At 45.6% G+C, this 24362-nt stretch overlaps 1 protein-coding gene and 1 long non-coding RNA gene across 3 annotated transcripts in view; one reads left to right on the top strand and one right to left on the bottom strand.

Moving 5' to 3' along the window:
* The window catches only part of LOC310847759, a 148333-nt gene that overhangs the window by 99544 nt on the left and 24427 nt on the right, over positions 1–24362 (bottom strand). The gene's annotated exons all lie outside the window — the stretch shown is intronic.
* TYRO3 (TYRO3 protein tyrosine kinase) overlaps positions 1906–24362 on the top strand; it is a 69566-nt gene continuing 47109 nt past the window's right edge. The window contains exons 1-3 of one of the 2 annotated variants that reach the window (XM_083744488.1): positions 1906–2936; positions 11443–11650; positions 21401–21501. In XM_083744488.1, the coding sequence (XP_083600614.1) occupies positions 2843–2936; positions 11443–11650; positions 21401–21501 (403 nt within the window). In that variant the 5' untranslated portion in view covers positions 1906–2842. The remainder of the gene's footprint in view (positions 2937–11442; positions 11651–21400; positions 21502–24362) is intronic. The other variant, XM_083744487.1, reaches the window with a different exon arrangement.

A 24362-nucleotide genomic window follows, 5' to 3' on the forward strand; every position in this document is an offset into this window, starting at 1 on the left:
TGGCAGAAAGAAGTGGGAGGGAAGTTAGGTTCTTGTTGCTATGGCAACAGACTAGAAATGCATGTGAGACATGCTATAGGCTGGCAGAGTTAGCTGCTGCAAAAAAAGGGGGGAGGGGTTGGATCTTTTTACCAATGGAAGCCAGAATGTCAGTCTAAGGGATTATGTGCATTATAGGTTTGCTCATTGCAGGCCTAAATTTCAAGTTATACGCACAAACTTGTGTTATAAAAGTCCAATAGCTGCTTTGGATTCATCTGCAGGAGGGGGATTTGCTTCAGAGATAATAGCAAAGGAAGAGGAGTTGCCTGTTGCTTCTCTACTCTAAATACCCCCAAACTATATTATAATATTAATGACTGTGTCAGTATCTATGTTCCCTGTGCTATGAAGAAACTCTTGCAATCTCAGTCTCTGTGAGAGGTAAGCAAAGGTTATATACAGTGGTACCTCGGGTTACATATGCTTCAGGTTACATACACTTCAGGTTACAGACTCCGCTAACCTCGGGTTAAGAACCTTGCTTCAGGATGAGAACAGAAATTGTGCTCCGGCGACACAGTGGCAGCGGGAGGCCCCATTAGCTAAAGTGGTGCTTCAGGTTAAGAACGGACCTCCGGAACAAATTAAGTACTTAACCCGAGGTACCACTGTATATGAATTTTGGGCATTGTTTCATTTAATTTTCACGAGTCAGAATGTTTACTCAGTTCCCATTTATTTTGACAATATTTGGGCAAATCCCAAATTCATAAGGAACGAAGAAATCAATTACTAACATATTGGAGCTAAGAAAGTGGGGTCAGAAGTTGAGGGCCCCACACGTGGGGGGATGTCATTGGGACTTCATGGGCCAGTTCTACCCTCTCCTGCTGATGTGTGCTGTAGCCCCCAACAACATCATGGGTACATTCATTTGAAGGGGCTCTCTGCTTGCCTTGAACCGCATATACAAAACTAATCAGAAAAGAGCACCCCAAATGATCAAAGGGATGGAGCAAGACACCTATGAAGAAATTTTAGTTCAGAGAAAACGTGAGCAAGAGTTGCTATATGATACAAGTGTAGAAAAGAACCCTGGAAACTGTTGGTTACCCCATGGGATTTCACTTCCCGAAAGCCCAGGTTCACAGCTGTGGGGGCCCCTCCTAGACTACGCAGTAGCGAGAAGTGACGTTTGCCAACTTAACCAGCTAATATGCCATCTCAACCCTATCAAGAGGAAGGACCTTACAGCCAGTCCATACCCCACTTATAATGTGGGTTGTGAAACCCTTGCAGCTCCTTTTATTCCTACATACCCATTTCCTATGCTTCGAAAATCCAAACAGGAGAGCTACATTGATTGCATGGCGAATCGTCAGAACTGTGGGAGAACAGCAGAACCATAGGTCATCTAGTGGGGCATCTGTGGGGCATCTAGTCCAGCCCCCTGTAATTCAGGGATCTTTTGCCCCATGGGTAGTTGGAAGAGAGCACCACATGGGAGGTGGGGTGTTAATGAATAGAGACACAAGGGGTTCACAGTCCTCATTAAGCCAAGGTATGGATGGGCCCTTCCTTAGTTGCTCTGGTTCCATCAAGACTCAACTATTGTAATGTGCTCTTTGTGGGGCTGCCTTTAAACATGTTCCAGAAACTTAAAATACAAAAATGCAGAATGTAAAATCCATGCAGGTTTTGAAAGAAATAACTAAGGACGACAGAATTTAGATCTGCGATTTCTCGCCCAAAGCCACACGGGTGCTTCATGCTTTCAAACTGCCTCGTGTGTGTTTACTCAGTATACATTCCTCCCCGGCTGTTCCTGCATGGAGGAAACGTATTACTTTATTTCAGAACTGGGCTTGATGTCTGATACTGGCTTTTCCTTTTCCGTTGTTAGAAACCACCAATGTACATTCATCTGAATGTTGGGTGAGGCCGACTTGGCCAGCGCGACAAAACTGCGTCTCTTTCCCCGGGTTGCTGGCGCAACAGGGGGTTGTTGGCGCGCGCGCTTCCAGCGCCCCTCTCGCGCCTCCCTCCGAAGGCGTAGAGAGGCCGCGACCACCCCCGAGAAGAAGCCCGCCATTTCCCACTCGGCGAGGCGGGTGGGAGTAGAGAGGGAGAAGGGGAAGGGCAATAAGTAGACAGGCTGGATAAATATTCATGATGAGGCCGGTGATGTCACGATGAGAAGCCGGGCTCTGCCGTGTGGCCTCGCGAAAGCGCCATTTCCTTGAGGAAAAGAGGCGGAGAAGGAGCAGGAGGAAGGCGAGGAGGAGGAGGAGAAGGCGACTTGTTGAAGGAAGTCGCGGCGGCGGCGGCGGCGGCAGAGCAGAAGCGGCGAGAGGGGGAGCTCCGAGCCCGTGCTCGCCGACTGAACTCCGCGTACCGCGCGAGGCCGGCAGGGGGGGAACTCCTCGGCTCGCGGATCTTGGATTACAAGCGCAGCGAGCAGAGGAGGAGGCGGGTCAGCCAGCCGGGAGCGAGCGCTGGTGCGGCTCCCCAATCTGCCGCCACCTCAGGCTCCCCTGGCTCGCTTGCCCTGTCAGGTCCCTTTCTCACGAGCGCGCGCGCGTGGAAAGGAGAGACCCTCGACGCGGCGGGACCCCCAGCCCTGCTGCTGCTGGAGGCGCCCAGCGCATTCCCGAATCTGAGGGCATCGCTTTGGCTCTCCTCGCGGCTTCCCCTCCCTCCCTCCCTCCCGATCCCGCTCTCCCCCAACACCCCCAAACCGCCTCTCCTTCTCGTTCGCCTCCTTTCCACCACCTCCCCACCCCCGTTTCATTTCTTCCTTGGAAGCGAGCGGAGGCAACCCGGCGTGGAGGAGGATGACAAAGATGATGATGTGGAAGAGATGGAGATGAAGCAGACTATGCAGATCCGGGAACTCCTGTTGCTGCTGCCGGCACTATGGGCTCTCCTTCTGCGGGACGTCGCGGCTGTCACAGGTAAGGCGGAGAAGGCATGGCTGGCCCCATGGACTTACTTGGCTGGTTGCTATTACTCTCCTCCCCGCGCTCCCTCTCCGGACTCGTTGGGGGTGCCTCTCCCCCCCCCCCCCAACTTTGTCCCTGTGGGAGCCCTTGCTCAGGTCTGACCTCTTGCGCGGATCTGGTCTAAAAATGCCCTCTTGATTTGATCCAGAAATGGGAATCCCTCCGCCTCGCGCGCGCCCACCCCCGTCCTTTGCAAGGCTGGCTTGTTCAGGCGGTTCAACAGACAAACAAACAAAACCCCTCACGTTGACAGCTCACTTTTTTCTCCCGGAAGGGACTCCCGGGAAGAGTTAGGAACAAGAGCTGATTGCCACTCTTAAGTACAGCGGCCATACATCCCAGTGTGTTGTGGAACTGGTCTAAATCAGAGTTGCTGGTCTGAGCTGAAACAAGTTACAGAACTTAATGGGGGGGGATGTATCTCTTCCCCACCCCTTACTTTCTTGGTCGAGTATCCTTTATTTGGATTGTGTATTGTTATTATTTCATTTTCCACCTTGTTGCTGTGCACATCAATAGTCTCTGCAGCAGAGTCAAGCTTGTAGTTCTTATGTTTTCTGAATTTGACTCGCTTCCCCACGGCCCCTTGCTATTTGCAGAAAGCCAGCTCTTCCAAAGAGAATGAATGCAGTCTTGGAGCTGTCACGATTTCAGATCTCACACCCCTGTTGTGAAATATGATCTCTTCACCTAAGTGCCTTAAGCGCCTCATTACTTTTCCAGAGGTCCTGAGTGAGGGCACAGCAACACTTACTGGCCCCAAGGGGACTGCTCTGAGGCTGGCATATTTGGAGGTGGAGGGGAAAGTCAGAAAATCTCAGATTGGATTGACATTCCTTGAAGCCATATTTTGGCAGCTAATCTATGGAGTACATCTGTTTTGAAATATTCCTGTCTTTAAAAGATCACTTGCTTTGACTGGCGTAATAATCACTGGAAATTTTGATATTAGGGTTTGCTTATTGAGCAGGCACTTTAAATGTGTGTAAGGCTTTTGCCGCCTAATTAATAAAAATAACTTATATTTTTGTATTTGAATATTGACCTCCTTGTTCTGTGTAACTTCTCCTTTTTCTGTGTAACTTGATCCCATGCGTTCACCATTATAGCAAGATATCTGATACACACACACACACACACACACCAGTGATACAAAAACTTTGGGAAACTTAAAATCCCCATGTGTGCTCATTGAGTATTCATTGTATTCATAGGGTATTTTGGGAATGCACAATGTTCTGTCTATTGTGACCCATTTGGTGATGGCATAAAAAGAGACATTCCTGCGAATGCTGCAATCGCAAAATATTTCCATTGCAGCAATATTTCCTCCTCTATTTAACATAACATAATCCTAAATACTCTTACTAGGGAGTAAGTCCTAGTAAGCCCAGTCAGAACTTACTTCTGAGAAAACATACATAAAGTTACATGGTTAGTATACATCATGAAGGGAAAGGGGTTATTCATTTCTACAGGTTTGATTTCACCTCCAACAGACAGAGTCAGTTGGGGAGACAACTGGAAGGATTCCAAACATTTACATTGAGAATTCATCTTCCTGTGGAATTGAACTAGCCTAAATAAAGCACTAATGAGTGAAACTGAATATGTGGCATGCTGTCACAAGGTGCAGTTTCTCAGTGTTGCTTGATAGGATGGGAGCCCACCTGTAGGTGAATCTGATGCTCTTGGCTGGGCTAGTTATTTGACTTCAGGTTTCTAGCTCCTGATCTGAAGACACGGCAAGGTACATTAACAGATCCAGGACACCTGCTGACTCCAGCCTTGATAACTGTGATGATCCATTTTCCCACTATTGTACTGGAATAGGAGTTACTCTTCCTGAATGATGTCTAGTGTCGTCGTGTTCTGTCTGGGCCATGAGCTGACAGTTTTAGGTGGGAGCTGTCAAGCATCAGTTTCCAGGCTTAGGTGTTTTGTGTGCTTGAAGGCTGGAGTCAATATAAATCAAAGTTGTCCATTGGCTGAGCAAACATAAGTAGATGAGAGCAAAAAGACAACAGAGGCTAGCCTGGAAGACAAGCCTAATACACTGGCACCACATTGACAGTACCCTATGGTGCCATGTTTTCAGTTCCCTATGATATAAAGTTGACAGCATCATAACCAGGAACAAAACTGATCAACATTATATAGAATTCCCAGCCAATCAGAGTCTGCAAATGCTCTTAAAAATATGGAAGAGTGAGAAAAGTCTGTGGCAGGAGTGGCTGGCCTGTGGCCCTCCATATGTTGTTGAACTACAACTCCCATCATCTTTAACTATTGGCCATGCTGACTAGGGCTGGTGCGAGTTGGAGTTCTATGACATCCAGAAAGCCACAGGTTAGGCACCCCTGGCTATGGTCCATTCCAAGTTCCAGGTTTGTTGTGGACCAGTTCAGTCATTACAGCAGTTATCCAGAACCTGTAGGAAATGCTGCTGCTGCTGCTGCTGCTGACAATGCATGGTGGCTATCATGCTGTACAATGTGCCCCTTTTCATGAAGAGCCTCCATGTCAGGAGCATGTTAGTTCAATGGTTCTAGCATGGAGCCCATATTCATTGACATAATAAACAGCTCCCATATGTTATGGTCATGATGTGGAGGCCCCAACTCTGAGGTCCCCTCTACAGTATACACAAAGGCTCTGGGGCTCTGGTCTTGCACACTTGGCATCTGAGAGAAAAGATTGCTCTCCCATGCAGACATGTTTCTCCAGTTTCCCATTTTCCTCCCTTAAGAATGCATTTTGGATTCCTTTTCTGGCAGTAATCTGCATTCTCAGAGAATTAAAGTTAACAAGCTGCTGTGCAAAAGAACTTAGCAGCACTGGGTTGTTGTCAAGTTTAGATAGCATATCGTTTCTGTAAAGAAATAGATGTCTGTTCCCTAATTGTCTTGGGAACAGTGGATGATTAAAGGCAAAGATCCATAGGAACCAGGCCTGGTAAGCAAGTACAACTCACAGGGTGTTCCCAGTGCTGCACTGTTTCCTGCTGAGCGTTTGTCAGGGGTGCTGGTGAAATATAGAGTGTCTCTTTCCCAGTCGTGCCATTTCCTCCTTTCATGACAAGACACACTTCGCAGTTGGGCAGGATTTTCTGCCCACATTGGACCCAAAAGGTGGAGCAGCTCAGCTAACTTCCCAGGCTGCCAAGTTGTCAGCTGAACTAACAGAGAAAGCCATCCCGGTTTGCGAGGAATGTTTATTATGTTTCCTACATAATATAATTGTATACAGTTACATAATTGTTGTCAATTCTCTAAGCAGCTGCCATCTGGCTAGGAAAGGTAGGTGGCTAAGAGCCACACTGCTTCTTGAGTCCAAATATGTAAGAATTGCGAAGCTGCACCTCCTAATTGAACAACATCTTTTGATTTCCATAATCATTACATTGTGAAGAGACGTTAATGACTAGGTTTTAATTATCTCTGTGCGTAAGAGCTTAATTAGGTAACAATCAGGGTTGGAAATTGGGAATATATATGTGTGTGTGTGTGTGCATGTGTACACATTCAATATATATTAAAATTAATCCCTGCTCTTTCCAAACCTTCCTCTCACTTAACCATTCGCCCTCTTCCTTTCATCAAGTGCCAAAAGAAGACTAAAGCCAATTGGTCCCTTAAAAATTCCTTCTCTCTGCGCAAAATCCGTCCTTCTTGTACTTTGCCCAGTACACTCCTTCAAATGTGACTTGCACATTTCTTAGAACCACAGCTGAGGGTGGGAATGTAAATCTTAAGTTGCCTCCCAGATATATCAATGCTTGTGTGTTATTAACCCTGTTAGCCAAGTGCATTACTGAAAGCTGAGCAGTCTTGTTGCCACAGGGTGCTGCCTACATTTCATAAGACTGCTTGTCATGTCATGCGTGTGTTTTAGGTGTATGTGTCGTGGCTATGCAGGGCTTGTTATATTCAGTTAGAGGGAGAGCTGAGAGGGAGGATGCTTTCTGGTACACACACTCACACACCATTTATGTCATTGTTGAATCAAATAATAAGGGGTTAGATCATGTTTCTTAGTGGCATGATTAATTCCTTAGCCCAACAACAACAAATGCTGCGTCTGAACATAAAGTATTATTTTGCCAGCTTCATCGCTCTTAGCAATTTCCACTAAGTTTACAGGAACAACAAAAGGAAGAAAAATTACAAGGAGTGCAGCATGGGAACCAGTGAATTAACAGGCTTTGTAATCCAATAAAAGTCCCAATAAAAGAACAACATGCTTTTCCCCTACAGAGGTTCTCTAGTAGGGAATAACATTACTGATGTTGTGCAGGTGGGCTGTACTAACCACAGTTGGGTCCCCTGACACTAGCTTCATGTTCTTACTTTTGCACAGTCAAAAAAATCCCCTAATTACTTTATCAGTCTCAGTATGAGCAATTGCTAGCATGCCATAGAAATATGAATGCAATTACGTTATATACGCAGGGGTATCCTATGGTCCTGGCATGCTGGGCACATCCTAGCGGGGCATCTTGGAAAGCCAGTGTCACAGCAGGCCTAGTACTCCCTGAGGTGGTAAACCTGTGTCTGGGCACTTCAGACTGCTGTTGAGAGCTCACATAAATGAATGCACCTTCATACAAAAATCCCACTTGACATAGGGTGCTTTCAGATGTGAGGTTGTTCAGGTACCATGAGTGGATTATTAGAAGCAGAATATTTTTTTTTAAGCCTGTTGGATTTTCTGCAGAAAGGGTTGTTGTTGTTTAGTTGTTTAGTCATGTCTGACTCTTCGTGACCCTATGGACCAGAGCATGCCAGGCACTCCTGTCTTCCACTGCCTCCTGCAGTTTGGTCAAACTCATGCTGGTAGCTTCGAGAACACTGTCCAACCATCTCGTCCTCTGTCGTCCCCTTCTCCTTGTGCCCTCCATCTTTCCCAACATCAGGGTCTTTTCCAGGGAATCTTCTCTTCTCATGAGGTGGCCAAAGTATTGGAGCCTCAGCTTCACGATCTGTCCTTCCAGTGAGCACTCAGGGCTGATTTCCTTAAGAATGGAGAGGTTTGATCTTCTTGCAGTCCATGGGACTCTCAAGAGTCTCCTCCAGCACCATAATTCAAAAGCATCAATTCTTCGGTGATCAGCCTTCTTTATGGTCCAGCTCTCACTTCCATACATCACTACTGGGAAAACACATCTGGAACCACCCATAGAGAATTAGGTGTTGGAGAGCCTAACCTCCTCCCTCATGGGCTGGTTTTCTATATAGAGGAACATTCAGTAATCTGAACTCTCCCCTGGGACCTGTAACTAGGTAATAGTTACAGCACTATGCTCAGTCTGTTGTAGGGTCAATAGCACAGCAATCCAACACACATCCAAAGCAGGGGTTGGGAAATGTTTTTGCCCAGAGGGCTACCTTTGTCTCTGTCCCTGCCCCTGTGGGCAGACTTTGACAGGTAGGTCGAGAAACCCACGTGTCAATCATCTGGTGTCATGATGTCAGCTGATAGTGCCCCACCCACTTGTCAAAGTCACTTATGCAGCTGTAGCTTTGCCAGGGGGCATGAGGAACATTACGCTGAGGGCCCACTCAGCTCTGGCACCAACCCTGTTCACTGTTTTTTAATGAGGAGCCTCACTTGTAGAGTACTGAGTGATGTAGTTTCTACTACAGAGGAGAAAAAGATGAACTTTGTGCATCACCACATTTCAGTTTTGTGTCCTATTGCACCTGATATGTTGCTGCCAGGCCATCTGGGGGTGACTCATGGTTAGCAGATGCACACGACAGTTTCCTTTACAAGGTTCTCCTTGAGGATTGCTACTTGAGTAAATGGAAGAAAGAGTGCTATCACCCACCTAGTTCCATTATGCATGCCTCAGCCTAGCTGCCCATTCTATCAGCAATTCTCTAATGTCAGTTTTTTGGAGGGTCACCTGTCAGGAAGGGAAATGTAACCACTGCAACGGTTACTCAACCCATCCACTGTAGGGAGTTGCATACTCTGCACTTTGGGTTTGTCTTGCTCCATGTGCCAAGGCTCTGATCCCATCAAGAAGAATATATCACAGATGTTTGGCCAGAAGAGACAATAGGCAGAGTGTGGTGTCTGGTGTTCGCTAACAAATGTGACAAAGCCCTTCATTGCCTTTGTCTGTGCATCACCAGAGTTTTTCTGGGTTCTGCATAAAACATGCTACTTACTATGTGCTCCCATGTACAGGATACTCTTGCTATCAGCTGTTGAGTAAGGGAGGGTTGTTAAGCAGCTTCCCCATGTTGCAGGCTTGATGACATTCTGTGACTGTGGGTGTCTGTATGCTTTGTGCATACACCATTCTTTCTTTGACAGAGGGAGTTAGAGGAGGGGTGAAGGAGGCCTGTGTCCTAATTTGAGACATCTTATTCTCCTTAGTGACTCCCTCTACCTTGCTTAACACTTTGGGGAATCTTATCCTTGCAGCCCAAGTTAGAGGGGTAGAGTTGAGGCTCTTGTTGAGAGTTCATGTCTGGGTCTTGAGATAGGTACCTGTTAGCAAGACTCCAGAAAAAACAAGTGCTGTTCATGATGATTCATTTAGTTTCATCAGACTGTTGAGTACTGTTGCTGGTATACAGTGTTTGCTTCATGTGCAGTGTCTCACCATAACTTAAGCACCAATGAATCTCCACCTTTGGGTGTTCCTTGAAATCAAAATGATTCAGCCCCATTATGTGCATTTTGATATCTGAAATCTGTATTTTCCCTCCTGGGGCTTTTATACCCTTGATGGGATGCCATGGTTGGCTGCAGAGGTAGTAGAAATTCAATCCTTGACTAAGCCTCTAAAGGCATTAAAAACAACAACAACAAACAAACACCTCCCAGCATGTTACAGTACAGGAAAAGGCTACTCTAGGGAAGATCTAGTACTTGCTACTGCTAAAATCAACATGTTAAAACAGAGTGAACCATCACTGCCTCTCATGCTGAAAATACTATTTATTTGTTTGCTGTGGGTTGTAAACAATGCTGCACACACAGAGTTCCACTCATGCATGGAACATCCACTTCCTCTCCCTGTGTGTCCCCAAAACCTGCTCCAGAGGTTCCTCCAATCCTCTGGAGCATATTTTGAGGGGGTGTGGGGGACTCCAGGGGAGAGCAGAAGAGGGGAAAGTTTTGTTGTATAAGTGGAAGCCTGTTGTGCAAGTAGAACAAAAGCACTGGATACAACCCTATGCCTATTTATTTTCAGTGGACTTTATATACTTGCCCCCTTTCCATTGGCATGCTGAAGCTGACAAATAAAGTCAGCACTGCACCAAGTAGTTACAGAAACTCAAGACAAAACTATTATAATAAAGATAAGACTATTATGATGAAAACCCATTAATAATTGGATAGGAAAATGACGGCTTGCACTTTCCTATTCTGCCAATGGTTAATACCTACAGCAGAGATGGTACAAAAGGCCTGGTCTTCTCTGGAAATTGGCAGCCACATTTTAATCCTCTACCTTGCAGCTTATTTACCATCTTGCTTATTTTCTTCCTTCCCACATATGCTCATCTTCTCCCCCAGCGTTCAAACAGTGTTTGTGCAGCTAACGTATTCCATACATTTTTCTTATTGTGGATGCAATAGCTCTCTCCACCCACTCACTTAAACACATTTGAGAGCCCTGGAGCACATTCTGAATGCGTCGAACCCCTCCACCCCCACCCCAAAGGAAATCTGAGAAACGCCACCACCTGCAAATGAATTGGTGACACTCATCCAAATGGGGAATGAGATCAGAAATTTGGCACTGCCTCCTGGGTTTGGGGGTTGCCTGGCTACTGGTTGAAATAATCCCACACCACAACATTAAGAAGGAGAGGGAGAAAAGTATGCTCTGTAAATGGTTAGTTTCCTTTCATGCCAAGGCTCTTCACCAGCCTTTTCTTCCGTGGTGTTTGCAAAACTGCTTGGGAGTTTTTGCAATAAAGAGAAAGTGCTTGCCGAACAACCCCCCTCTCCCCCTACGAATAACTTTCTAAAATGTCAGCTCTTTTCATAGGCGTAGATCAAAAGCCACAGTTTCCCAAAAGCGCATGAATATTACCTGGCAGCCAGAAATCCAGAGAGAATTTTGGGCGGAATTTGTGCTACTGTTCTGAGAATAGCACTTTCAAAAAGCATTGTCAGGGCACAGCTGCAGGGATGTCTTCTGCATCTGTATCTACCACTGACAGGTTGCTACTGTTTGGCTTTCACCCTGCTGATCTCCAAATTGGCATGTTGTTAACGAAGCCCTGCATGGATTTAACCTCCTCCATTATTCCCTAACTGGAATTTCAGTACTCTCATCCTATAATCATTCGGCAAATGTAATAAAGCTCTGATGAGGCGTTCAGGTGCCTGCATGTTCTGTTCTCTGGATGTATTGTTGCACTGCGGACCACCAACCTTGGCTAATTTGCTGTATTCCCGACCTCCGCGCTCCCCTTTTGTGGGTGTGGAGAGGAGGGAGGTTGCTTTCTTCCAGGTACAAAGGCTACTGGAATGCCAATCAAACTGAAGGTGTCCCAGGGACAGCCTGTGAAGCTGAACTGCAGCCTCGAGGGAATGGAAGACCCAGAGATGCTGTGGATCAAGGATGGAGCCGTGGTGCAGAGCGTAGACCAGGTGTACATCCCGGTAGATGAAGAACACTGGATTGGGTTCCTCAGGTAGGACTGATGTACACAACAAGGGCTTCCAAGTTATATTACATTATTAATTACTATCTTCATTATCATTATCATTATCATTATCACCATCCTCACTACCACCTGCATTTTTTTATCCTGTGACTGACCACTGGTCACTTAGTGAGCTTTGTGGTTGAATGGACATTTGAATCCTAGTCTCCCCAGTCCTAACTGTTGCACTCTATGGCACTTGGAGTCAGAGCTCAGTGCATTCCACATCTTTGCTGTGCAAAACATGGTATTTGCTCCCTGGAATTCCACCCAAACCTTTTTGTCTTCCCTTGTTTAAAATCTCAGGTGTGTGCCTAAGACCTTTCCCCATTCTTGTAGTTGACAATAATACTAAGTACTTGAATAGTACCTCAAAGCGCTCAAATGCATTATCTAGTGTGATCCAAGCAGTAACTCTGTAAGTACACCAGTATTATTATCTCCCAGATTTCAGATAGGAAGCCTGAGGCTGAGAGAGTGCCTTTACTAAGGCCACCTACTGAGTTCATGGCGGAGGTGAGATCCGAACTGCAGACTTTCTGATTCATAACTCGTAACCATTCTGCTGCAGCTATACCCGCCCTCCAGTTATGGAGGAAAGCGTAAAGGCAAATGAGCAACAGTCTGGTAAAAAATCAGAAACCAGAGGTAGGCTGAACAAGGCTTTCATTGGTCAGAATGAGATTTAGCTCTTCCCCCCACATTTTCTAATGGTTGTTTCCCAGCCTTACTATCTTCATGACCATCTCCTATTTTATTCATCACCCCAATATAAAATTTTGGTGTGTGGGACCTTGGGAACGGAGGGAGGCAGAGAGGGCTAGATTCCTCCCTAAGATTGAGGGCTAGATTCCTCCCTAGGTATATGAAGACGAGCAGCAAAGTCAGTCCTCAGGGAATGTGCAGGCGACCTTGGAACAGACAGATCACGGAAGAACCCCGACCAAACCTAAGAGGAGGCGTGTAGTGGTGATAGGGGATTCCCTACTGAGGGGAACGGAAGCAGTGATCTGTGGGCCTGACAAGATGTCTCGGGAAGTGTGCTGTCTCCCCAGGGCTAAGATCCAAGATGTAACTGAACGACTGCAAGGAATCATAAAACCCACTGACAAATACCCCTTCCTCTTGGTTCATGTGGGAACCAATGACACTGCAAGCAATAGCCTCCAGAAGATCAAAAGAGACTATGAGGCTCTGGGCAGGAAATTGAAGCAATTAAATGCACAAATTGTCATCTCATCTGTCCTCCCAGTTGAACGACGTGGCCCAGGGAGAGAGAGAAGAATAGTGGAAGTGAACAGCTGGCTTCGCAAATGGTGTAAACAGGAACGGTTTGGATTCTTAGATCACGGACTGCAGTTTCTTGAAGATGGACTTCTGGCAAGAGATGGGCTGCACCTCACAACGGTTGGGAGGAATGTTTTTGCCAAAAATCTCAGAAACCTCATCAGGAGGGCTTTAAACTGACTAATGTGGGGGAGGAAGACAGTGCTCCTGAAGGTAGGAGTCTATCAATTGATGAAGATGATCATCCAAATGTCATAGACCAAATGGAACAAACAGCACGCAGACCTAGTGGTGGGAGGAAAAAATCCTTAAATAAGAGACACGGGGGAATGATTAATGGACTTCAATGTCTGTACACTAATGCGCAAAGCATGGGTAATAAACAAGATGAGCTTGAGCTCTTGGTACAGCAAACTAAATATGACATAATAGGCATCACTGAAACCTGGTGGGATAAGTCCCACAACTGGAATGTAATAATGGAGGGTTACAATCTATTTCAGAGAAACAGACCAGACAAGAAAGGAGGAGGAGTGGTGTTATATGTCAGGGATGTGTATACCTGTGAAGAGATCCAAGATTTAGAACCTCAAAGCCAAAGTGAGAGCATTTGGGTCAAAATTAAGGGAGAGATGAATAACAGGGACCTCATTGTGGGAGTTTACTATAGATCCCCAAGCCAAACGGAGGACATAGATGATGCCTTCCTGGAACAGATGGCCAAGCATGCAAAAGGAAGGGAGATAGTAGTAATGGGGGACTTCAATTACCCGGATATTTGCTGGATGTCAAACTCAGCCAAGAGCATAAGGTCAAACAGATTCCTCCCTGGCCTTGCAGACAACTTTGTTGTCCAGAAAGTGGGAGAAGCAACAAGAGGAACAACCATTTTAGATCTGGTCCTAACCAATGTTGATGACCTGGTTAGTGGGGTAGAAGTGGAAGGATCATTAGGCGCGAGTGATCATGCTCTTCTGAAGTTTACTATACAGCGGAAAGGAGCAACCAAGCATACTAGGACTCAATTTCTTGACTTTAAGAAAGCCGACTTCATAAAACTTAGGGAAGTGCTGGGTGAGATCCCATGGACAGTAATATTAAAAGGAAAGGGAGTTCATGATGGCTGGGAGTTTGTTAAGAGGGAGACAGTAAAAGCACAACTTCAGGCAATACCAATGAGACGGAAACATGGAAGGTGCCTAAAGAAGCCAGGGTGGCTATCTAAAGAACTTTTAACTGAGTTAAGATTAAAAAAGGATGTGTACAAAAAATGGAAAAGGGGGGAAACCACCAAAGAGGAATTCAAACAAATAGCCAGCACGTGTAGACACAAAGTCAGAAAAGCTAAAGCACAGAATGAACTCAGGCTTGCTAGAGAGGTTAAAAGCAACAAAAAAGGCTTTTATGGGTATGTTCGTAGCAAAAGGAAGAACAAAGAAACAGTGGGATCACTCAGAGGAGAAGATGGTGAAATGCAAACAGGGGACACAGAAAGGGCTGAACTCCTCAATGCCTTCTTTGCCTCAGTCTTCTCCGACAAAGAAAACAATGCCCGACCTGAAGAATTTGGAGCAAATGATTCAGCAGAGGAAACACAGCCCAGAATAACTAAGGAGATAGTACAAGAATACTTGGCTAGTTTAGATGTATTCAAGTCTCCAGGGCCAGATGAACTGCATCCAAGAGTATTAAAAGAACTGGTAGATGTGATCTCAGAACCACTGGCAGTCATCTTTGAGAATTCCTGGAGAGCAGGCGAAGTCCCGGCAGACTGGAGGAGGGCAAATATTGTCCCTATTTTCAAAAAGAGGAAAAGAGAGGACCCAAATAATTACCGCCCAGTCAGTCTGACATCAATACCAGGGAAGATTCTGGAGCAGATCATTAAGCAAACAGTCTGTGAGCACCTAGAAAGGAATGCTGTGATCACCAATAGTCAGCATGGATTTCTGAAAAATAAGTCATGTCAGACTAACCTGATTTCGTTTTTTGACAGAATTACAAGCCTGGTAGATGAAGGGAACGCAGTGGATGTAGCCTACCTTGATTTCAGCAAGGCATTTGACAAGGTGCCCCATGATATTTTTGTAAAGAAGCTGGTAAAATGCGGTCTTAACTATGCTACCACTCAGTGGATTTGTAACTGGCTGACTGACCGAACCCAAAGGGTGCTTGCTCATCAATGGTTCCTCTTCATCCTGGAGAAGAGTGACTAGTGGGGTGCCACAGGGTTCTGTCTTGGGCCCGGTCTTATTCAACATCTTTATCAACGACTTGGATGATGGACTCAAGGGCATCCTGATCAAATTTGCGGATGACACCAAACTGGGAGGGGTGGCTAACACCCCAGAGGACAGGATCACACTTCAAAAAGACCTTGACAGATTAGAGAACTGGGCCAAAACAAACAAGATGAATTTTAATAGGGAGAAATGTAAAGTATTGCACTTGGGCAAAAAAAATGAGAGGCACAAATACAAGATGGGTGACACCTGGCTTGAGAGCAGTACATGTGAAAAGGATCTAGGAGTCTTGGTTGACCACAAACTTGACATGAGCCAACAGTGTGACGCAGCAGCTAAAAAAGCCAATGCAATTCTGGGCTGCATCAATAGGAGTATTGCATCTAGATCAAGGGAAGTAATAGTGCCACTGTATTCTGCTCTGGTCAGACCTCACCTAGAGTACTGTGTCCAGTTCTGGGCACCACAGTTCAAGAAGGACACTGACAAACTGGAACGTGTCCAGAGGAGGGCAACCAAAATGGTCAAAGGCTGGAAACGATGCCTTATGAGGAACGGCTAAGGGAGCTGGGCATGTTTAGCCTGGAGAAGAGGAGGTTAAGGGGTGATATGATAGCCATGTTCAAATATATAAAAGGATGTCACATAGAGGAGGGAGAAAGGTTGTTTTCTGCTGCTCCAGAGAAGCGGACACGGAGCAATGGTTCCAAACTACAAGAAAAAAGATTCCACCTAAACATTAGGAAGAACTTCCTGACAGTAAGAGCTGTTCGACAGTGGAATTTGCTGCCAAGGAGTGTGGTGGAGTCTCCTTCTTTGGAGGTCTTTAAGCAGAGGCTTGACAACCATATGTCAGGAGTGCTCTGATGGTGTTTCCTGCTTGGCAGGGGGTTGGACTCGATGGCCCTTGTGGTCTCTTCCAACTCTATGATTCTATGATTCTATGATTGGCCAGGAGGGCTGATTTCCCACAGGGGTGTTCAGGCAAAAGAAAGGCTTCTGTTGTAGTCAAGGTTAATTGATAAAGAAGAGGGGCAGGTGCTGTCCATTTGCTAAGACCCAGTGTTTTAAAAACTCGCATTGCATTGCTTTCTGTGCCTGGTGCAGAACTTTGCTGTAGAAGGAGGAGCTGATCTGAGCCAAACCAAACCAGTTTGGTTTCCATCCTCTAATTTTTCACAGGTTTTCAAGATGGCTTACAGAATAAAAGCAAATAGTTGAAAAAAAAATTTTTACACTGCAATCTGCTCAATGGGGCTCGGTCCAGAGTAGTCAGTAGCGGATGGCATGGTGGGGGAGCCCTCTTCAGATAACCTCTGGTTGGTCGCAGTGCTGCTGCTTAACAGGAGGTAGAAGGGGAAGGGCAAGAATAGCATGCAGGGGCACCGACTTATAAAAAATATTGGGGGGGCCCATACCGGGGTCCTGCCCCGGGAAGTTTTCTAAATTTTAGATGAAAATTAGTGAGTTTTAAAGTTTTTTAAAAGTATTTTAGAGTCATATGATCAACATTAGAACCCCGAAAACCCGACTCTCTATAACTCCACACTCTGGGAAACTCGACAAGCCTGAAACACTTTTTGGCTTTGAAAAAAGAAACAAAACATAAACACGCACGGTATTTTCGTAAAAAGCTAATTTAATTTACAGTAACAATTATGCTTATAGACTATTACAGAGCAGTGAATATATAGCTCTGAAAAGACTGAAATGATATTTAAATAAATCCTAAACTATCATTAAAAGAATAAAACATAAAATATTGCTGTTGCACAGTAATAGCACTTTGATTAATAAGTGAAATAGCTAATTTAAGCTTACTTTGAATAAGGCTGAGGGTTCATTAAATAAAAATAATATCTCAAAGTTAATGCTTTAATACAGTTAATAAAGTTAATACAGTATGCCTAATACTGTATGTAAATACTGTAATACTGTATGTAAATAACGGGCTTTAATTGGGTCTTACACCCTAAAAATATTTAAGTATTTGAAAATAACTAATACAGTACTATAGTAATATAGAAATACAGTACTAAACTAGTACTAATATTTCGAAACTGAAAAATTAACATTCTGTATGTATTTAATTCTCTATTTTATAAAGCTTTTTAATATCTGACAGTGAGTTTGGAGTAGCCCAATGCAAAAATCCTGAGGATCCATGTGGATCCGTGCTTTGTAACCACGTTTTTGCACCACTGTGACCCTAGGCAACAGTGGGTGCGTGATTTTTTTTGGTGCAAGATGTAGCCATGAACATGCTATGTGATCTGATGGTGAATTTGGGGTGACCCAGTGCAAAGATCCTGTGGATCCATGCTTTGTAACCACGTTTTTGCACCATTGCAGCCCCAGGCAACAGTGGGTGCGTGATTTTATTGGTACAGACTGTAGCCATGGACATGTAATGTGATCTGATGGTGAATTTGGGGTGACCCAATGCAAAAATCCTGAGGATCCATGTGGATCCGTGCTTTGTCACCACGTTTTAAATGGGGAGGGAAGGAAAAACACAGAAGGGACAAGAAGCACAAGGGGGTGTGCGGAGAAGCAGCTGGCTAAGAATGCAGGGGAGGAGTTTAACAGGGTGGGGGGGAGGAAAGGAAGGCAAAAGTCCCCCCCAAGCCAGCCCTCTCTCTCTCTCTCTCCCACCTGCATCCCTAGAGCACAGAGAGGAGGAGGTGGTGGGCTGGAGCCTGCACGCAGTGTGACTAGGAAAGAATTAGAAGGAAGGACTCGATCCTTTCCTTAACCCTCTGCTTGCCAGGAGGGCAGGGGATTCCCTGCTCTTTGTTGAGTTTGAGCAAACGCAGCAACAGAAGCGGGTGGGCAGTAAGACCCTGAGGCAGAATGCAGGAAAGCAGCAGCTTCCGCCTTCCCTCCGCCCGACCGCCCGATCTGATTTTTGCCTATTTTTGCCCTGCGCTCCGGAGAGTCAGCTCCAGGGACCACACATTCGCTCAATAACACGCACAGACATTTCCCCTTACTTTTTAGGAGAAAAAATCTGCGTGTTATAGAGCGAAATTTACGGTAATAATTTTCTTAAATTATTGGGGGGGCTGAGCCCCCCCAAACGAATTTTTGAGGGGGCTCGGGCCCCCTCAGGCCCCATGGAGTCGGCGCCTATGATAGCATGGTACAAGCCTACCAGTGGGAACACCAGATTGGTTCAACTCACTGGTGCATTGGCACCACACCAGCCTCCTTCCCCACCAGCTTACCTCTCCACCTCTGGGTAAGCATCAGCAATGCAACCGGCCAATGATTAGGTGAGTGGCAGAGCCTCGCCATGTCATCAGCTACTGTGAATGGTCATATATACCAGGTGTGAGGAACCTGTGCCTCTCCACATGTTGCCGAATTACAACTCCCATCAGCCCCAACAAGCGTATCCAACAGACAGGGATGATGGGAGCTAAAGTTCAGCAACATCTGGAAGGCCAAAGGTTCTCCACCTGATTATATAGCAGTAATGCAGTAAAAGAGGATGCACCATTAACCAAAACCATTCCAATCCAGTCTAGGACATCTTGAGGTGTACTGGCACCTGAAATGGCCAGCCCAACCTTTTCTCATGTTTGGTAGCTCCATTAGGCAGGAAGGCCCAGAGAGGCTATTAAGCTCCTTAGGGATGTAGGGAGTTGCCTTATATCATGGATATAATGGATCAGACCTTGGTCCATCTACATAAGTATTGCTTACACTGACTGGCAGCACCTGTCCAGGGTTTCAGGAAGAGGTCTTCTATCCCAGGGACCTCCTGCAAAGCAAGTTCACTACCATGGAGTTACAGCCCTTCCCTCAATTCCCCTGTGTGGTTCTCTAAGACCAGCATTGGCAGCAGATGTTGTTTCCGCCACCACTGATTGCATGTTCATGCTGTATCTGTCCTTCTGATACTGGGAGCTTTCCCCTTTTCTGGCCTAGCCTGAAGGCAAATGACAAGGAAAGCTTTACAGCCCCCCTTTCACCTTGTTTGTTCCAATGTTCTCTGCGGCAAAACTGGAGATGTACTTAAAAGTTTCCTTGCTCTCATTTATTCCCACCATGTCCCTTCCTTCTCTCCTGGTCTCTGACTAAAAAGAGATGCCCTAATTAAAATCAGACTTCTGAGACTAGATCGGAATCCTGTAGGGAGGGGAGAGGATGTGTCATACAAACCAAGTCTTAGTCATCCCCACAAGAGATGTTCCAGCACATTTACTCCATCATTTAAATCAAGCCAAGCGTTCTGCATTTGGGCCAATTATCATAGGGTAAAATATTCAAGGATAGTTTGCTTAGGATGTTGCGGCGGGACAGGTACAGCGGGTGGGCAGGGGGTGGGAGAGGAAAAGTGTCAGTCATCTTTCCAGATACTTTTTGCAAGTACAGTAATTACTGCAACAATTGCCAGAAGTATACAAGAATTACCTATTCCCAAATCCATCTCTCCGGAGGCCTTTTGAATTAAATAGTTACTTGAGAATCTTGGATTCCCAACAGAGCCCTTGAAATGAAAATGTGCTCCTGGAAACCCTTGTTTTACAAGGAGCCGGGATGGGTGGAGAGAGGATATATTGCTGCATTACAGCAAACAGCATTGAAATAGCACCTCTGGCAGCCCTAATTAAATACCCTGTAGGCTGTTGCACTGATGTCTGATTTAGCAAATTGATAGGCGGATCTGGAAAAGCTGAGAGTGTTGCTGCTGGTTGTCCCTTCCCAATCAGAATGACACTTGATCACTTGAGTTTCATATGGTCACCCTGTGATGATCTGCCACAGCTGGAATTGGTAGGGGCTGGACTGACTTTGTCCTGCGGCTATTGCAAGCTGAAGCCGTACAAAGCTGTCTTCAGTCTGATATAAATTGACATATGTGTCTGAACTTGAGGAACTGTGGACAGAATTTCTCCCTTGGTTCATGGTTTAAAGCAACATTCTATGCATTCAGTTCCTCTCTACCCTGCTTCCCACTTTGTAAGAAAATATTAGTATGTGAAATATTTATTTAGGTTTATGCGGTGCTGAATAAGGCCAGAGATGAAGAGCTCCAGCTCTGAGTCATCACCTTGATGAGGGAATGTTTGCTCCTTCCCTTTCACTCTTGTCTAACCAACACATTTGCTTTCTCCGCATGTTTTTAGACTCCAGTCTCAGGGTTAGAGCGGCTTGGCAGACTCTTTTTTCCAAGATGAGGACAGTTAGACTTCCTGGAACCAGGGAGTTAGCTAAGTCACGTTCTGCAAACAGGAATTGCATGGCACTTGGCTAATTAATTTGTGCAGTATTTCAAGATAAGCACTTATTTCTCCCGTGTGAGTGCTAAAGATTCCTTCACTGTTTTGAAAAGGGTAGCCTCCCCTCCAATCTCTCTCTCAGTCTCCAAAATCATATGTCTCTGGTGAAAGGGCTGTAGCTCAGTGATGGAGTATTGCTTGCAGGTTCGTCAGCATCTCCAGGTAAGGCTGGGGAAGACCCGTCTTTGAAATCCCACCAATCAATTTGGACCAGGGAGGCACAACGTAGCGCCCTCCATCTCTTCCTCCATCAGCTCCAGCCAGCATGGCTAGTGATCAGGGGTGATGGAAGTTGTAGCCCCAACAATATATGGAGAGTAGAGGACTAGAGGGACCAATATTCTTACTCAGGACGAGGCAGCTTCCTATGTTCCTGACCTATTTTCTGTCACTTGTGGTATGGCATATGCTCCTTCTGCTTATTGGTACCCACACAAATAGGTGGAAGACTCGCCACATGGTTTATTGCTTTCCTTGCATATTCAGGCTGGATGCAGTCATGGGCCACTATAAGGCCACAATTTAACATGTTCTCTGGAATCCTGGAAAACAAGTGCTTCTCAGGATATGGCAAACTGTATTTCTTTTGCAGAACCAAAAACCAGCGGTGACACTTGTGCTTTGCATTCAGCAAGTCCTGGTTTCATTTGCTGGCATCTGCAGCTGACATAAACCTGGGTTGCAGATGTGAGAGGCTTTGGGCAATTATTTGCAGTAATGGGCCAGATAGAGCCAGGGCCTCGTAGTTAGCACAGCTTTCTGTGATCACACGAGTACATGCTGAAGCAGGAGGGATTTGCTATTTCAGAAATGGCTCCAATGTTTGTAGATCACTGGATGGAAATGGAAGAGCTTGTGATGACAGCTGCTTGTTTATGCCACAGTGCCATTTACCATTCATCGCTCTCTCAACACTTTAGCTTGAAGTCTGTGGACCGGAAAGACTCTGGGAAGTACTGGTGCCAAGTGGAGACCAACGGGAAGAAAGAAGAATCGCAGCAAGTGTGGCTCATTGTGGAAGGTAAGGGCCCTGTCACTGGCTCTTGCCCAAGGCAGGCATGCTGAGGACGCAATACTTGGCTGCATGTAGAAATTGTGAGAAGAGACTGCCTGGCTGATGTTGGCTCATTTCCAGTGTCTATGCTGCTATGACCAAAACAATTATGCTGTCGCAGCGACCATCTAAAGATCAGAAGAGAGTAGTAGCTGGTGTAGGGGACCTATCACACAATTTTTGCTGGGTCTTTAGTTCTGCAAAATATTGAGTGCTTCCAACATTATGTCTGCCAACTTTCATTTGAAAGCATGCCCAAGAAACAGCTAGAATTAACATCTTCATAATGTTTTAATGGTGAGTGTGATGTCAGATAGGTTAACTATAGAATGAGGGCTCCAGAGAGCCTACCAAAATATGTGTGACTCTTCAGATGATATGAGAATCCATGTCTTCCATTTTCTTGCTTCTCCATATGCATGTTTAGATAGTGTCAGACCCTGGGGCTTAGCCTTGCAATTGGCTGCTGTGGGGCATGAGTCTGTATCAGGTTACGGGCTAGTCAGATGAGTAAGAAGCAGAAGACATGGTCAGAGACAGGCAAAACAAAAGTAGAAAACCAACAACCCCACAGAGTTAGAGGTAATAGACATGGTCAAAGAGAGAGACCAGAGTCTAGTACCAGATTGGGCAGAACTAAAGTACCAGAAGCAGAGACATAATTGAAAGGTGCCCTGGAGGTTAGGTACCACAGGAGGCAAGCTTCAGGCATCTCAGATTAAGGGGCTGGCTTGGAAATATATACTTTTTATAAGGCTGGGTGTGTCTCTATTAGCTTTTCAGGTCAGCTGACCACCTTCAGACTATAGCAGGCATCCCCAAACTTGGCCCTTCAGATGTTTTTGGGACTACAACTCCCATCATCCCTAGCTAACAGGACCAATGGTCAGGGATGATGGGAATTGTGGTCCCAAAACATATGGGGGCCCGAGTTTGGGGGTGCCTGGACTACAGTGTCCCATTAGAGCAATGAGAACAGTACCTCAGCCTAGAAAGCAGCCTTTACTTATAAAGTCTAGTCTGCCTGGTTCAGAAATCAGAATGCTAGTGACGTAGGAGACCTGGCTACTCTGGAAGTCCTGGTTCTAAATGTCCCTTTTTGCCTTATAGAAAATGATTTTTTGATTAATATAGGGCTGCAGTGGTTTTTCTAGGCTCATTGCTCAAGCCTTCAAATAACCCATGTTTCCAATGCCAGGGAGAACCTCACAAGACAGCCATTCTTTACCCGTGAGCCATGTTTTTAACTGTGCTAGAGAGGCATGTAGGGTTTCATCTGCCAGGTTTGCCCAGACTGACAGCATATTGGTTTTACACAGTATTTATTGTTATAATTTATTGTATTTAAATCCCACCTTTTTCTCCAAAGAGCTCATGGCTCCCCCTCTCCTCATTTAATCCCCACCACAACCCCATGACGTAGGTTAGGCTGAGATGCAGCGGTTGGCGCAAGGTCACCCAAATGAGGGTTTAAACCCTGGTCTCCCAGGTCCTAGTCTGCATCACCCTGGCTCACACAGACTGCACACACAAACCTAGAGGATACACTGAACAGCACTCTGGCCTGGTATCTACATAAATATGTACCATTTAGAGTGGGTGGCTCCCTGCATTTGCAGCTGTACGTCCTTCCAGGGTTATGATGCTAGCAGACCTCATAAAGCTGCCAGCGTCAGATCTGCACGCTCTCTGGAAGGGAATCTGCGGCGGCTGCAGGCTATCTGCAGCAGAGTTACATCGTTGATGGAGTAGGCAGCGCTCTCCTGTCTGACTCACAGCTGAATCAGTGTCCCAGCATGGGCTCAGAATTCTGTGCTGCTTCAGGTATTTGTCTTTTTCCATGAAGAACTTCGTATTTCCTAGTCATTTGAGGTTTCATAGTGGTTTGTTTTTAAGGAGAAGAGATGTAATCTCCCGTGGCAGTTGGTGCCTGGATGGTGTATGTTTAGACTTTGTCTGCCACGCTGGAGAGAAAAGAGGTGCCTGTTACTCCCAAGCCAGGAGTGTATAATACATCTTTTCTTTGTCCTTAGGGGTGTGCCTTTGCCACAACCATTAGGTGGAATGGGGCCCTTCTGTTTTGCAATGTCTATACTGTACTGGAGCTTGACAGCAAATTATTGACCCTTTACTGGCCAAGCTGCCAGGAAGCGCAGCTCAAGTCTATGTTGAATATTTGCTTGGAGATAAAGATAAGTGTCATTGATGGAGGCAAATTTCTATCAGGGTCAGATAGTATGATAAGACTGCAATTAACCGCCTGAAGGTGGAACAATTATTATTTGTTATTCTGTATATAACTGAGCTGCTGTTACTGGGCCACACTCTTTTTGTGGCTCTATAAATACAAAAAATATAAATAAAGGTATCTTCAGATTTGTGGCAGCAGGAGGATAATGGATGAACAGGATATGTGCTTGTGCAGTGTGGATCAGAATGGGTGTATGAGAAAGAGAATGACTGGGTGATTGAGGAGAGATGCATCTGATGAAGTGGAGTGTTGTCCACTGAAACTGATTCCATGGTACATGTTTTAAGCTTTAAGGTACCAAAAGATTCTGTAACAGAACATTTGATGAGCCTGAGTTCAAATTGCTTCTTAGTGCAAGGGCAGGGCATCCCTTTCAACCCAAGAGAGCTGTATTCCTTTGTGAACTATCATCCAGAGGCCACATGCCAGTAGTGAATGTGGTCCCAGTTTAGGCAAGGCCAAATGCACAATCACACACATCTGCCAATCCACTGTACACTCCATTTAGCCACGCATATACATGCACATCCCATTCACACACAGCCGTCCATTTCTGCCACTCACGCCTCTCTCTCTC

The sequence above is a fragment of the Podarcis gaigeae genome, assembly GCF_964106915.1.
Source record: "Podarcis gaigeae genome assembly, chromosome: 1".
Lineage (NCBI taxonomy): Eukaryota > Metazoa > Chordata > Lepidosauria > Squamata > Lacertidae > Podarcis > Podarcis gaigeae.